The sequence below is a fragment of the Motacilla alba genome, chromosome 3 (assembly GCF_015832195.1).
Source record: "Motacilla alba alba isolate MOTALB_02 chromosome 3, Motacilla_alba_V1.0_pri, whole genome shotgun sequence".
NCBI lineage: Eukaryota > Metazoa > Chordata > Aves > Passeriformes > Motacillidae > Motacilla > Motacilla alba.
Genome location: NC_052018.1, coordinates 41,471,772 through 41,487,764, shown reverse-complemented (window position 1 = coordinate 41,487,764; position 15,993 = coordinate 41,471,772). Strand labels below are relative to the sequence as shown.

At 36.3% G+C, this 15,993-nt stretch overlaps 1 protein-coding gene across 5 annotated transcripts in view; it reads left to right on the top strand.

Annotated features, from left to right (window-relative positions):
* ASCC3 (activating signal cointegrator 1 complex subunit 3) overlaps positions 1-15,793 on the top strand; it is a 249,137-nt gene extending 233,344 nt beyond the window's left edge. For 4 of the 5 annotated variants that reach the window (XM_038133663.1, XM_038133661.1, XM_038133662.1 and 1 more), the window contains exons 38-42: positions 6,296-6,447; positions 6,959-7,109; positions 12,927-13,133; positions 14,920-15,095; positions 15,188-15,329. In XM_038133663.1, the coding sequence (XP_037989591.1) occupies positions 6,296-6,447; positions 6,959-7,109; positions 12,927-13,133; positions 14,920-15,095; positions 15,188-15,323 (822 nt within the window). In that variant the 3' untranslated portion in view covers positions 15,324-15,329. Of the gene's footprint in view, positions 1-6,295; positions 6,448-6,958; positions 7,110-12,926; positions 13,134-14,919; positions 15,096-15,187 lie in introns of all 5 variants that reach the window. The other variant, XM_038133665.1, reaches the window with a different exon arrangement.
* Positions 15,794-15,993: the final 200 nt, after the last annotated feature.

Genomic DNA, 15,993 nt, shown 5'->3' with positions numbered 1-15,993 from the left:
TAAGAACCCAAGGGTTGCACTCCACTAAATGTAGACAGTAAATGGTTTGTCCTTTCTCCAGTTCTGAAAATACTAATAGTGTTACTATGGAGGCTAAAGGATGAATACAGGGATAGGAATCTTGTGAAGCAGCTAGGAAGGTTGTAATTTGCATACATCAGTGAGACCTTTATGATGATGGGAGAATGAAGAATTAGTCTCTCATAGGGGGTAGCAGAGCATATGGAAGAGGAGACTGAATATGCTTGTAAAAAAAATGTGAAGAGAAGTAGGATATAGAGGGCAGTATAAAAGGAGTGCCTCCTGAATAGGATTAATTACAACTTATTCACTATCTCTCTGATGAACTACAAGGGGGATGTTCTGTAGGCTGAAACCACGCAGCTGTGCAAGGATGATTTAATTGATCTGAAAGAACTCCTCCCCCTCCCCAGATTAAAATATTTCTAAAAAGTAATTTTGAACTAGACCTCTGAATTTCAAAGGTTCTGTAGATACCCCTTTTACTGTTATATACGTACCAAAGGTGCCTTAAACTCTGTAATACTTCTTCAAATAAATTCCAACTTTTCAAGTCAGTTGCTGTTTCTGGGCTATGTAATTGAAGTAGCATAGTCATGATTTATATAAAAACATGAATCCTAAATTACATGGCACACTTTAACATCTGAAAAAATATTTTAATTCTATTAGCGGAATATCAAGTCACACATGGATCATAATATAATCTTATGTATTGGAAGGCTTCCTACATTGGAAGCATGTGCAAAAAAATTTATTATTATTCTGAATTCATAGTTTTTAGAAAAATAACTAAAATGCATACCCTTTTGTCTATTATCTATAAATATTTGTCACATAAATTCTGTAGTCTTAAACAGCTGAAGTAGGCACAATTCTAATTATTTTAATAGACATGTGGATTTAAACTCCTACATATAACTGAAATTTAGTCCTAGACTAAACTTTAAATTCATTAATAAAAGCACCAAAAAAGTATCATAGTCTGTGAAGCTCTGATGCTTAAAAATAAGATTAACCTTTTAAGAGTAGATAAAATTTGAGCCATGTAACTCACCCTGAGTACACCTGAAGTTTTAGTCCCTATCCACGAACTCATTGCCACCAATGGAAGTACTGTAGGCACTCAGCTTCTAACTGAGTAGTCACAGGTGTAATTCTCAAGTGGAATGGCATTTCTTACATTTCTTTAGCTTGCCTCTGTTTTCAGAGCAGTTGTCATTATAGCTTCATTGGCACTTCCCTAAATATAATTTATCCACAAAATATTAACATTTATGTTTGCAGGATTTAAGTCAAAATGTTTAGTATATTCAGAGTTATAGGACAGGTGACTTCAAAAAGAAGAAATTATTCTAAGCAGTATGCAAGCTCTGTTAATGAGATGCAAGCTGTATCACTTTTAACACTTCAATAGCTTATCTTAAAGGAAAAAGCTATTTAAGTCATTTGTGTAGATCAGAAATTCTGCTAGTTTTAGTCTGGTCCCCTGCCGCCTACCCAGTCGTACAAGAGTGATCCAGAGTATCTGACTTTCAAATGAAGGATGTGAAAGTAATACCAAAAACAGTGTTTATAAAAACTTGTTTAAAAGTCTCTAGAATAAAGAATTTAGCAATTAATTCTTTTAATAGCCTGAAAAATCTCCTGAGTGGGGGTGAATGTGGGGGGGGGGGAGTATGTTCATTATGGAACAATTTAGTGTTCCAATTTATTTTATTTATTTTGAGCACATATAGGAAGTGCTTAATAACACCAGAGAAAAGCAATGTTTTGCTGTCAGTGAGAGTGCCACACACTCACCTCTTCCATAACCTGCCTTCATCTTTGCTTCCCCTCAAACTAGGGAGTTCTAAACCATCATTTAAATTCCAAGTATCAGTAATAACTTTGGCTAGAAAGAGACAGACTGTTAAATTTCAGCTTCATGTAAGACCAGAAAGGTACAGTTTGATCAGTTTAAATCATTCCGTACCTAAGGATAAGCAGCTGCTGCTCCTGTAAAACAGAAGATGACAACCTGATCATAGATGCTGACGGTCTTGTCTTAATGCACTCCTGGAATGATGACAGCAATAGCAAGATTTTGATCTAAATATTTTGACACTCAATTCTGAGTACCATCAGAATGAAAGTTTTTACCATACCTGACAACATCTACATCAGTGAGCTGCTGATCACTGGCTTTTTTGTGCTGCCCCAGCCATGGTTAATAGGTTGTTGCTTCCCACATTGGAACAAGCCAAGCTGGTTTTGATAGCAACAGACAAAATGTAAAGGAGGTGTCACTAATTGCTGTTATTACTTTGTAACTGTCCAAGTATGACATTGGGAAGGCTTAAGAGCTATTGCCTGAATCTTTCATGAAAACCCATCTCAGTATATGCATCTGCTTTTAATTCTCCTAAGCACAGAACAAGTCCCAAATAAGAGAATGGTAAACACATTTTCTATTACAACAACCAGTAATTCACTTGACTCCATCTATTTAGCCCATTTATTCTGCTTCAGGTGAAAATGTGGTGGGCTTAGAGGGGTGTTTTTTGTTTCGGTTTGGTTTTTTATTATTTAATTTGTTGATTTACCAAAAAATACATGGGGTTTTTTTCTGTAGTTAAAGTATCTTTACTGTTTCCTGTTTCACTTGTTGCATTCACCATCTTCTTCTTTTAAATTTCTGTGATGAAATTATCCCATATTGCTTTAAATTCTTAAGGCTAGGAAGGCAGATAACCAATTTGTGCCATTTCCCAATTGAGAATAATACTCTTAATCTGTTCCAATCTTACCCACTCTTGGATATTTAGAATTTATTTGCTATTTTGCAAAATAAGAGCTTAAAAAGCCATAAGTTTCTATGAAATTATACTGGTTTTGACTTAAAAATAACAAGCTAAACAAGTAGCAACTAGATAAACCAGAGAAACTAAATACATTATTCATCAGATAATATAAATATTAAATACTTTAAAATTTTGTGGTTTGTATTATATTTTTTGTTTAGTTGCTTATACTTACGGTTGGAGATAGGGGAATAACTCAATTTGTTACCTTGAGTATTTATGGGAATTTCAGCAACCATTGAAGTATCAAGCATCTCCGTGTTTTACACTTAGAGGAAAACAAAATGTGTGGAGGTTTCCAAGGCAGCAGATGAAACAAGCCAACTTTACCATTGTTCTGACTTTTTCACAATGTCACTGTCTTGGATTTCACATCCAGATAGAGATGCTGTGAATAAATTCTATGGGTAAAGAAGCAGAAAATAAGGAGGAAAAGAGGATTTGCCGTGTGGATTCATTATAACAATGTGGAACACAGAGTCTCACACACACAGGCTTTCCTTACTCCCTACGGGATATCTGTCTGCAGGCCTCTATCAATTTCTAGGAGATTTTCTATGTGAAAGGATCCTCCAGTTAATTTCAAAGTATAGCTTGCTTTAGATTTATCTTTCTCTTACATCTTCAGTCTTCTTTTCCCCTTTTCAAACCTCTATTTAAAAGGGGGGAGAAGGATTGATTTAAAAAAAAATTAAAACATTTACCAAAAAAAAAAAAAAACCCACACTGAAACAATGTAGACAGTGTTATGTGTGCATCTCCAGAAGCATTCTATGAAATACCACTGCTTCATGCTGACTAAGAATACAACTTACTGTATTCTTCTAGTCGCTTGTGGAAAATACAGGATATTTGTGCACCCGTTATTCCTCACATACGTACAGCAGTATCATCACTGGGGAACATGATGTTTCAGGCTGTCAGAAGAGCAAAAAAGAGCAAGAATCAGGTAGTGGAGAACAGGAGGCAGATACCAGTCGGTCTCAGCAATACAGACTGCTCAGAAACATGGACTGTACTGTATGGATAGTCTTCAATATACTTTAAAATGTGATATCGGGTAGAGGGCAACTCACCTTGTAAGTTTCAAAGACTGACTCCAGTCTGATGCTGAGAGTAATTCCTTCCTTATGCAAGTAAAAATCATGTGAACCAACATATAAATCTGCAGGCCACAAAGCTTCTCCTTTCATATGTGATTTCTAATATAATTTTATTTTCTTTATGGTGAAAACAATCCTACATGGAAATCACTTTGGCAAGCCAAGTGAAAAGACAGAAAATGGAAACCAGTAAGATTGTGTTGTGAGGTACTGGTTTTAGCGTCATTAGGAATGTTGGAGAGTTTCAGGATGCTATGACTCTTCCTCCAAAAAATCAAATATTAAATCTGGATCTTTATTAGCTGAAAGGCCCTTTATCCACAATTCATGAGAAATGAGACAACATTTGGGTAATTCAGGGTAACACTTCAAATATTTTTCTAAGTGTCACTGATCTTATCACCCTGATCTGGAAAAAAAAAAAAACCTGTTGAAATTGCATTGTAAACTGCTAAAATAAACTGTGTGACTTGGCCAGGAGTGAAACTAACTTGTGTCTTTAAAGTCAGTATTTCTCCAGAATCAGTGTAATTTAATTGAAATCGCTCTGCGTGTGTAAACAACTCCTTTGTTTAAAGAAGATTTCACTGTTTAGTTTGCCTTAAGTAAATGCTGCCTTTTGTTTGTCTGTAAAACATTTGATTAAATGTAAAGACTTACACAGACAGCTTCTCCTCATTACACTAGTGGCTGGAAAATAAGTTAAAATGGTGCAGGTATCTGCTGCCTAAGTAAGTATAAAACAATATCATTTGTGTTTACAAGAAAAACCCATGGAAATATCTGAAGCCTAGTCCTAAAATCAAACTACAATGCTCCTAACACCAAGATGGTATTTAAAAGATGTTGAAACTGTTCAGTACACCTGATTCAATACATCCATGTTCCTTGCTTTCTTAAAAAAACCTATTTTCTGGTATTTTAATCAAACATTAAATTCCCTCCATGGAGAATGACTGTTAAATATATGACTTTCTACTCCAATGTGAATCAGAGTGTTTTAATATGAGAACCTACACTTTATTGTGATTATAATGTTATTGAACAACAAAATAAGCAAGACAGTTAATACATTATAACATTATTTTTTTCACCAGCTGAAATGCTTTCATAAATCATAATAATTCATTCAATGTACTTAGACAGGGTGGAAAGTGTGCTATATATATCCAAAGAGCTGCATTTACTATTTTTAAAAGTTGAAACCAAATTTTCATGTTTGGTCCTTTTCCCCTTAGAAAAACTCTCGAATTCACTCTCAGACTAACCAGAGTGTAAGTCCAGTCAAGAAAAAAAGCAAGCAGAGCCATTTTTTTCATGTCCATAGGGCCATTTGCAGTGCAAAATCCATACTGAATTAGCTTTAGATCTTTATACAAATAAGACGTATACTGTTAGTAAACAGTATACCTCTTATTTCTACTGTCAAAACATGGGAAGTAGAAATGGAACAGAAACTCATGAGGCATGGAAGGCAGGATGATTTTTAACACTTTGAAATCTGATGTATAGCTGCATAGAGAGTTTTTGTTTGCTTGTGTTTTCTGTGTACTTTGGGGAAGCTTTTCAGGATCAGGACAGAGATGCCAAAGGAGAGGCAGGCAAATATCTCTCATTCTCAAGACAGTCAACTGTTTACAGTGCAAAGGGTGAAATCCATTTTGTTTCAGATCATTTTTACTCACTATAGGTAAAATATAAGCTATTTTGTAAGCTTTCTTCAAGATTTCAACTTATGTGTCAGTGTTGAACAAAACCTCTAATATGTTACTAAGCTAAATTTTAATGCTTTTATCTAGTACAATTCCAGGTGTTTTTTAAGTTCAAATGGAAATAATAATTGCTACTGGTAAATGCCATTTGTATTAATTTTTGAACAAATGTAAATGTATTGGTGTTGTTCCTAATTAGTTCAAGCATTTTTGAAAAATTATGTAATTCTGAGAAAGCTGTCATGTCAAAATATAAATACTACCATTAATTGTAAACTTTTACAGTAAATGTTGAGATTTTTTCCCTTCATTCTGAGTTGTGTCATGTCAAAGAGCAGTTATTTGTAAGGAAAAGAGTCTACCTTCGATTCTCACCCCCAAAACCATTGTGTAAATTACCATTTCGAGAGTAAGAGCTGATGACAATGATAGAGTCTTTTTTCAAGGTTAATTCCAAAGGTGCCTAACTGCCATCAATAGAGGTTGAAGTAAATTCTTAAGTTAAGGCCTAGAAATCGCTGTATGTCAAACATTAATCACATGTTGTTCCTTGTATGAACGAGGTATGCAATTGCATTTGCGGGGTTTTTTTATATTATGTGTCTCCTTTGCTTAGGCAATGCTGGATGTAGCAGCACATCATGGCTGGCTGGTGACTGCTCTGAACATAACCAACCTGGTGCAGATGGTGGTTCAGGGTAGATGGATACATGACTCATCCCTGCTTACATTGCCAAACATAGAGTTCCAGCATCTTTACCTTTTTCGGTATGTAATTCTTTTAAGCATTAGCAGGTTTCCAATTTATTTCTACTTCCCGCTGCTGATGGTCTTTGAATGGTATGGTTGTGCCCGAGAATGTTCGTTAACGAATCAGAAGCAGAACTCTGTCTTTCACAGTGATGCTTTCCAAAATGGATTTTCTGTTTCTGTTTTCAATATTCATTGATTAATTAACCCCCTCAGATTATTTTGAGAACCGTGATTCCAGACAAATTAACAAGAGACCACTGGAAGGGTTCCAAGTCCTAACAAATCTAACTCTGTATGTTAATTATCTCTTTATTTTAATCCATTATAAAACTACATTAGTATCCATCTTAACATCATAGATAATGCAAAGCTCTATAGATGCTTAGATGATGCAGTAATTAATGCTAACCAAGAATAAATGACCACCCTTTAAAAACAGAACACAGTACTGAGTTTTACCACCAAAACAACTGAATACAAATGTTTGCTTTCCCTCCCTGGGCATATGTTTTGCTGTCTGTATCAGGAAGTGGAGCCAAGGCCAAAGGAAGAGTGTGCATGGAGGTTACCAAGGACCTATCGAGTGTCTTCCCGAACTAATGGCTGCCTGCGAAGGAAAAGAGAATGTTTTTGCTTCCATTGTGGACAGTGAGTTGCCAGCAGCACACATTTCACAGGTAACACTTTCTATCTGTGACCGTTATCATTGTGATTGGAAAGGAAGAGCAGTTGGGCAAAGAAATACTCTCTCTCCTTCAGTAAATACCATGTGACATTCTGTATAAAAGTGCAACACAATTCATTGCTCTAATTTCAAGGTACTGCTGGCTTTACAGAAGTTCTTCTCTGCCTGTTTTCTTAATATTATTCTCACTTATTCCCTGCTAAGCAGTAGCAGACTCTGGTTTATGGCTGATATTACCACATCTCTCAGCTCTAAAGATGCTTCTCCAGGTCATTCAATCTGCTGAGTGTTATCCACCTTGTCATAGCTCTGCACTAGGAATACAGGCATTGCAAATGTCATCATAGCTGGCTTCTGAAGTGGTCTGTCAAACACCGTTTTTTGTGAGAATACTCTTAGTAAAAGATCCAGCACTCATTTTCTGTTTGAAACAGAAAAAGAAGATGAGAATTTCATACTTCACGGGCAAGGGAAAAAAAATTCTGTTCCAAAATGTTGAGCTGCTAAAGTCTCGTTTTCAAGGCATTCGCAGCAAAGGATAGCTATATTCCATAGCATTCATCACATTCTAAGCCTATTGATTTCAAATAAATGTAGGAAAGATGAAAACTTCAAAAGCTATACTTCAAATGTTTTTTATTTGAATGTTTAAAAGGACAGTTTGACTGTTCAGCTTCAGTTAAACCTTTTACTGATATGCAAACAAGAAGAAAAGTACTTAAATGTCTGTAACAGACATCTGCATTTGTAACCAAATTAACATCAAAATTTTGAATTAAGAAAATGTATTGACATCAAAAAAAGGCTTCCTTTAACAACAGATTTCTAACATAATACACATTGATTTCAGTCCAACTTTCAGATGTGATAAAAAATTAGAACATTGTTATAATTAGTTCAGGGAGAACTCAGAAGTAAACTTACTTAATTTATTTGCATAAATTGCCATTCTGTTATCTTTAAAAGCAAATGCAAATTGGCTCTGTCTGATATGATGATGGTTATTTGGCTCAAAAGTGCTTCAATTTGCGTAGCAATCTGGTGTCGTCTCTGCAGTGAGGCGATCCCAGGTAACATACAAATCCTGAATTATTCCAGAAATTAGTATGTTTAAAGCATCAATTTAAGTGCTAATTGCAGTAGTAATGAGAAAAAGCAGTACTACTGTGAGATTTGCATCTACTGCCCCATCAGTATGCCTGGAACGGCTGCTGACTGGCAGAGGATTTGGCTGCTAATTAAATAATTGTATGCATGGCAGTGTTCTCGTCTGATTCAATAGATGAAGATTAATCCTCAGATAAATATGTTTGGCTGGTATTGAAATGTCTTAGCAGTTTCTTCAAAAATAGCTTGCGTGTATGTGGTGTGTATGTTCACACTGTGAATGACTCTATGCCTTTATATATCCATGTTTGTAAATACAGATGCATATAAGAGGGAAAAACATAATGTCTTGCCATCATGTGAGGAGAAACTTTCATTTCCATGAGCTGGGAATGCCTGTATTGGGTATATCGAAGCCATGACTGTGTTGTGCAGGGCATTACAAATATGAAAGCTTTATACCAATATGTTATATTCCTTGCAGTACTTTTTACAGGAAAAAAAAAAGTGAAAAACTATTGAATTACCTTGCATAGAATTAAAATTCATATTGGGACTGCCTGTTGAGTGTCTTCATATGTAAAGTCTTTCAGTGCTCACATAGACAGGGGCCAACCAAGAGAAAAATTCTTCAGCATCTTTATTCTATGTTTTCTATAAAGAAAGAATATTAGACTACAGAGTTTAAGCTTAGCCTTCTGGCACCAGACATGAAGAGAGCCAAATAAAGTGGTAAATATGACACTAAATTGCCAAAACCATTCTTTTCTGAAAAAACCTTTTACTTCTCACTCAAAGTATACTGAACCCATATCTTAAAGTTAAGATTACTAGCAAGACACTGATAAAAACAGCTTAAGCTTTACATAAATTTCAGGCAGATGGGAAAAGGAAGAAGTTTTACATTTGGAAAGAAAATGCCTTTTAAGGAGATTGGTAATTAATTTTTTAATGGATTTGGAATATTAGGCTAGGTCCTGGGGAGACAGGTTACTGGCAAAAATACTAATGAAGTTCCCAAAGGTTTGTGAAGAATTTTTCATTTGAGTATAATTTGAATCTATGGGCTTGGTAGATAAATGTATATGTATAGTATACATGTGCATGTGTATATTGGATATGTCGATATATTTAAAAGGAGGTGATATGTGCTTGTGTCTTCCTATACAGCAAAAAAAAACCCATTAAAATTGTCAAAAAACCCTAAGCCACATGGGAGCCTGAGTTTGATTTTACAGAATTTAGTATTATAATTCCAAACCTCACTGAAAGTCAGGGGAGCTTTAAAAGCTGACAACCTAAATTCAAACTACTTAGACTAACCCCACTCTTTGGTCAAAGCTCTATGTTTCAGTGATTCATTGTGAATCATGTTTCTTTAACGAATTTCTTTCAGTTTGTAAGTCACTTAGGCATTAAGCACCTTTTTAAAATATTGGGTTGATATTGATGTTTTTGAAAGAGAAAAAAGAAACTTCAAGATTGAAAATAAATAAATATTATCTCTACTATAGTATAATCTACTTTTATTCTGGAAGTATCTGTGTTCCCATAGTCTTTTTTTCATTTTCACCTGCTACTACTTGACTTTTTTCCTTAGTGAGAAAAGCATTTCTTCATTTTCCCCACATTGCATGCATGATAAAAAGGCAGTCTGCTGTGCATACTGTGTCAGTGATCAAGCATTACTAACTTTGCCTATAACTTTCAAATACATAAGACTTGATAAATCAAGGAATCATAGAATCCTTTAGATTGGGAAAGACCCTTAAGGTCATCAAATACAACTGTCACTAGCCATCATAGGATGACATATTAAATCTACTTTCTTATCTAATTAGAAAGTTACTCAGAGTTACTTTGGTTTGTTTGCCTTATGAAAACTGCATGATGACATGACAGCCTTTGACGAATAGATTATGTTGGGATTGTATGGTATAAACCAGCCCAAATCATACTCTTCACCAGACTATGGTGAAGCTAACAGGTAATGCCACTAAAGCAGTTAATAAATTATGATCTCTACTGAAATTAAACATTGTTCTAACATATTTGTAACAGGTCTTGTCCTTTGAGACACATTAAAGCTTTCAAGCTTTTATGTACTTTTGATACAAATGATATCCAAAGTACAGCCAAAGAGGCGATCACCAGGTAGGTTTGTATCAGGGTGCCTCTTCTGATCTCAGCAGAAATACCCTGCTTATACACACAGAGACACAGTGGGTCTGTAGAGTTCCTACCCTAAGTTTCTTCTTAAAAACCTTTACATTGAATGTAAAATCATTTTCCAGTTGAGATGATACTACTCAAGTTGATCATTCAGTGTGATCTGCTGGAAGTAAGTTTAGTAGTCCTCTGTATTATATGTATCAAAATCCTAGCAACAACTACTTAGTTAAGAATGTCGGTGGTATTTTTTTTCACCTCCTTTAAAGTGCTTTTTTTCCCCATTTTCTTTCAGAGTTGGGAAAAAGAAAGATGTATTAATTCCTTGAAGTCCTATTTCTTTAGTTTCTGTTACAATTTTCCTGTTGTTTCCTAGCTAAGACACCATGAAGAACATTGGTGCAATTCGTCTGCATCCCCTGCTTTTACACTGCAGTTCCTGAGCGCTCACAGCTGGCCCTCCCCACCTTCTGCACCGAACGGACACAGCTGTTCATGCAATACACAGAAGAGGAGAGAGAGAGAGAGATTAGTTTGTAGCTGAAACCAGTTTTCTCATTTAGTTCAGCCAGGCTCTGGTAATGCAGCCATTTTAATCCAAATAAGCCTGTGCTGCAGCCGAAATGGGCAGTCCTGCCCTCCCCGTGCCGCTTTCACCTCCCCTGACCCAGCCCACCGCACAGCTGCACAAATGCTGTGTCTGCCTCAGGCAAGGAGGTGGCAATGAGCATCTGGGGACAAGGGGAGGAGGAGGAATCCTATCAACCCTCTCACTGACAGTCAAAGTGGCCCGTAGCCAAGTGGTTACATGAATGCTTGTGCCAGCAGGGGAGGAGGCTGGTCCACTTCTTTCAGTGGCACTGAAGGCTCATGCTTATTCAGAGTTGCAGGATTAGAGAATATGTTGCCACAATCAGCTTTAAGCTGATCTAAGTTCAGTGCTGTCGCCAAAATGATTAGCAAGCTGATCCATCTAGCTGCACAATCCCAGCATGGCAATGCCAACATAGCAGGGATGGAGACGGGCACAGCAAGCTGGTGGGCAGAACACTGGAGAGAGAGGCAGCACCACCTTTCCTAGGGCAGCACGACCTTAGGTCTGCTTTCCCTGGCTGCTGTATCCCTAATCATGTATTGACATACACTGTTATTGTCAGTATGACTCCATGTGCTATTATCGTCAGTATGACTCGTGGCAATGATGTCTGCAAAAAGCAAACTGAGCTTTCATTAGGTCTCTAGGCCTTCCAGCACAGAAAAAGTAATCAGACACATCGAGACAATCAGACACATCAGACACAATCTAAATGAAAATACATTTTGTTGAAACACTACATGGTCAAACTCATACTTGAAAAATGAAATATGCTTTAGTCTTTTTCCAGATGAAACATTTCTGTTCCATGCTGTTGCCCATGTGACTATGCCTACCCTCTTTGTTCCCACAGGTTCCCATTTTGGCATCTGATGGCTCTTTTCCAAGACAAATATTCTTATTTCCTTCTTCTCCTTCCCACCCTCTAGCTTTTCATATATGCTGATTCCTGTTCTTTTCTGGGGATGGAGGGGAAAGATGGCAGGGCAGAGGGTGATTCTTGGTCTTTAGTTTTTTTCTTCCAGTGCCATCCTCATCTATCTTTTTCAGCCATAGAAAGGCCACAAATCACTGCCTCCATTCCACAGCCAATCCCATTTCTTTTTCCTAACAAATTTCATCGTGTGAACGTGCTGATTTTCTTTTTTACTAAATGAAAGCCTACATTGCTCCCTTCCATTTTTGTCACAGCTTCTCAGAGCTACTTTTCCTTGTCTGGTAGAGACCAAAATGAGACAAACATAGGGCGGCATATTCAGGATGCCTTTTTAAGGTTAAGAGTGTCGTGTTGAGCTACACAGATTGTATCCTATAACAACAGTTCTCTGCACAAGGATGAGAAAGTTGAGGACCTGTTGCAGTTCAAGGGAGACCACAGAGACTTCAAATTCTTCAGGAAGTCTCTAAGAAGGAGAGTTCATGAGGATCAATGCAAGAAAACCTCAAAAAAAACAATAGGGATAACTTTGGATATGCAGTTGAACTTTTGGTTAATTATCTGAACTGATCCTCTGAACTCTCTGAGGTTTGCCTATTGCTAATTAGCACTGCAGTGACTTGTTCTTTATGGATTATGCTAAGGAAGTTTAATTTAAAACTTAATTATACTAGTTTTTAAGTGGCTTATAGGGAAAAAATACTTTAATCGGGAGCAGTAAGGAATTTTTTCTGTGTTCAGACATCAGTAATCTTAGCAAGGCATGTGTAACGTGCTTGAGGAGTTTCATATTTGTTTTATTAGCTAGGAAGAAAATAGCATAAGAGGTTAATGAAAAGTATTTTATGCTTATGATTGAGAGTTTTACAATTACATATATTCTAATACACAATAAAATATTATAGAATAAATATGTAGACTGCACATTGAATTGTTATTGTTAGAGTGGCAACGATTGTATAGATTATCTCGTAATCCATAGGGATCTGTTTTTTCTACAGGCTTGGAATTTCTTGTGCCGTTTGCCAATTCTGAACGTCAGTCTGAGCATTAAGGGCAGTTGGGATGACGCAGTTCAGCCACAGAACGAAGTACCTGTTCCTTCTTGGACAACAGACACACGAGATGACAAGAGATGGATCAAACTGCATGCTGATCAAGAGTATGTGCTCCAAATAAACCTGCACAGAACCCAGATGGGGTACCAGGTAGACTTATTTATCATTTCCTTCCCTGCACAAGTGTCCAATAATCCATTTACATTGTCGATGATGATTTATACCGTATAATAGGTTTCTTTATGGTTTAAGTATTATGTAAGTTATAAACACTTTCAAAGCCTTTTCTGTATTCATAGTGAAGAAAATGTTTTTTTCGTGTTGCAACAGGATAGTGAGTAGGCTCTTAAGGTAAAATCCTAAACCAAGTCAATGAAAAAAAAAATCAAACTAATTTATAAGCTTTCCAATTACGTTCACAGATGCTTCCAAACTGCATACAGACTCACACCTATAAATATGTTTCTATTTGTAACACATCCTCAGGACTTTACTGAGAATATTTTCCTTATATTTTACATCTGATGCTTTTTTGAACAGCTCCTAGAACAACTTCCACATACAATTCTTTCCCACTACATTTCAGTCCCAGCCCTTTGACCATTTTAAGCACATCCCATTGCCTCCTGGGCTGGTCAGCTCACTGGGCTCTCAGTAAATCTTGGTGTGCCAAGTCAGAAACTCCAGGAGCTGGTTCCCAGCTGCTCTGCCCCAGCAGCAGTACCTGGCTGTACCTGTGTGTCAGATCTGAAGAGAGCTAGACCTGCCTTCTTGTCAGGCACTGCTGACAATGGAGCTGTCACTCACCTTTCCAGGCCTTTCTCTGTCATTTACACACCATGAATGATGTATGGACCACCATGATTATAATTTTGGTAATTAATTTCTCTAACATTTCAAATAATTAAGAATTATAATTACCAGCATTTTGGTAAGATGCAAGGAGCTGAAGATAAAAGTGGAGAACAGTTTTAGGTGTTAGTTCTGAGACTCTTAAGACAATTCCATTTTAATAATAGTGGAGATACATGTGTGCTGTTGAAAATCCTGAAGTTGTCTTACATTAATTAAGAATTATATTTGAAAAGTATTCTGGTTTCTCAAAAGACTTTTTTTCATGAATACAGCAGATTCACTATAGTTGCAAGGGGAAGCTGTCTTATTTTAGGAAGAACAAAGGGCCAAAGCTCATCCATACATCATTCTTTTTGCTGTGCCAGTTACTGGCAGAGACTTTTCCTAAGGAGAAGCCATGGAAGTCAAAGGAGCAGAATCATTTCATGCAGTGATCACTTTTTTATAAAGCTCTCCTAGAATTTGATCCCTCTTTTGTAAAAACAGCTGGATCAAACTGTTCCTAAAGCTTCATTGCTATGGTGGTGTTTCTTCTTCCATATAAATCTTCAATAAAATCTTTTCCACTACAAAACACGAAATGAATGTTGAATGAGTGTGCATCATTCTGTCTTCAGCTTCCCGCAATAAAGTCACTGTCTTAAAGAATCGCTGAAATAATCTTTCCTTTTGCTATACCAAACTCAAATAAATACTGTGTTGTTTTTGTCTTTATATTAATCTTGAATAAAACTGATTAGCTTTATTTAAAGATGCTAGGTTTACAATTCCTGCTTCTGTTTTGGAATATATTAGATAAAATTACAGAAAGGGAAATGTATTTCCATTGAAGTTTTAGTAGTTTACAAAATAAGTGGAATAATATCTTCTATTCTGGATTTTTCTCTGTGGACTGTGATTTTTTATTTTATTTTTTTAACCCTTATTCTGGAAAGAAAAAACACTATTTTAGTCTGGCTAAATTATAGCCTTACCTAACAATTGACAGCAAGGTGGTTGTGTGGTGTTTCTCATTGAAGAAAAACTGTCATTTTGGAAAGGTGATTTCTAGTTTTCCTAAGCTGTTTCTTTTCCCCAACAGGGAAAGCAGGACAGTAAAGCAATGGCTCCTCGATTCCCCAAAGTTAAGGATGAAGGATGGTTTTTGATACTGGGAGAAGTTGATAAAAAAGAACTCATCGCCCTGAAAAGAACTGGATATGTCAGAAATCGAAGTACTGTTTCTGTTGCTTTTTATACTCCAGAAACTCCCGGAAAGTATGACAAACTCTCAAATTCTCTTAGTTATTATGTTTTTCAAGCAGTCAAGACCCAGTTCCCAAACTAACAACGCTGCTTTTACTTTTCAGGTGTATCTATACCCTGTATCTCATGAGCGACAGCTACCTTGGCATGGACCAACAGTACGACATTTACCTGAACATTGTACCAGCACAAGGCACCACGGAGGGGACTGAAGCCAGGAGCCACCTGGCCCTGAAGTAAGGCTCTCTGCAAAGTCCACTCAGTCAAAAGAACTGGTCCTGCAACTGAGACATCTGGTCATTCTGGGACATCCAAAAATGCATCTGCCTTACTGGAACCAACTTCAAACCTCAAGACAATGGGGACACCAAAAGTGACTGCTGTATTAACGCTGATGACGCTGAGTTAGCCACAGTGGCCTTACTCCTTTATGAAGATTTGTCTTTTCTTGTTTTATCTTTCTTCTCTCAGAAGTCAGATTGTTAGTTGAATTTTAAAACATCAAAATAAAAGACTGAACAGTACCGTAATTTGCGCAAATTCAGGGCTATCATCTTCATTTTGAAAAGTGTTATATAGCCTGTCTATTAATAGCATTTAAATAGTCAACTTTTTTAATTTATAGGGGAAAATACAAAATTTGATCTAAGAGCTGCTGAAAATATTGATGGATGTGCTATATTTCATGTTTAATAAAAATATTCCCAGAATGCTTTGCACTGTATTTTTAGGTGTAAAATATGGGAGATGTAGTAATAAAATCCTCTTCATGCATAGTATATTTTGAAGATGATAATCTAAAGAAAAATTTCACAAATTTACATTAATTATATGAGCAGTAAATGTAGTTATAAGGGCAAGCTAAATCATAAAAAATATTTCCAGTATAGCAATGATGCAATTTATGTAG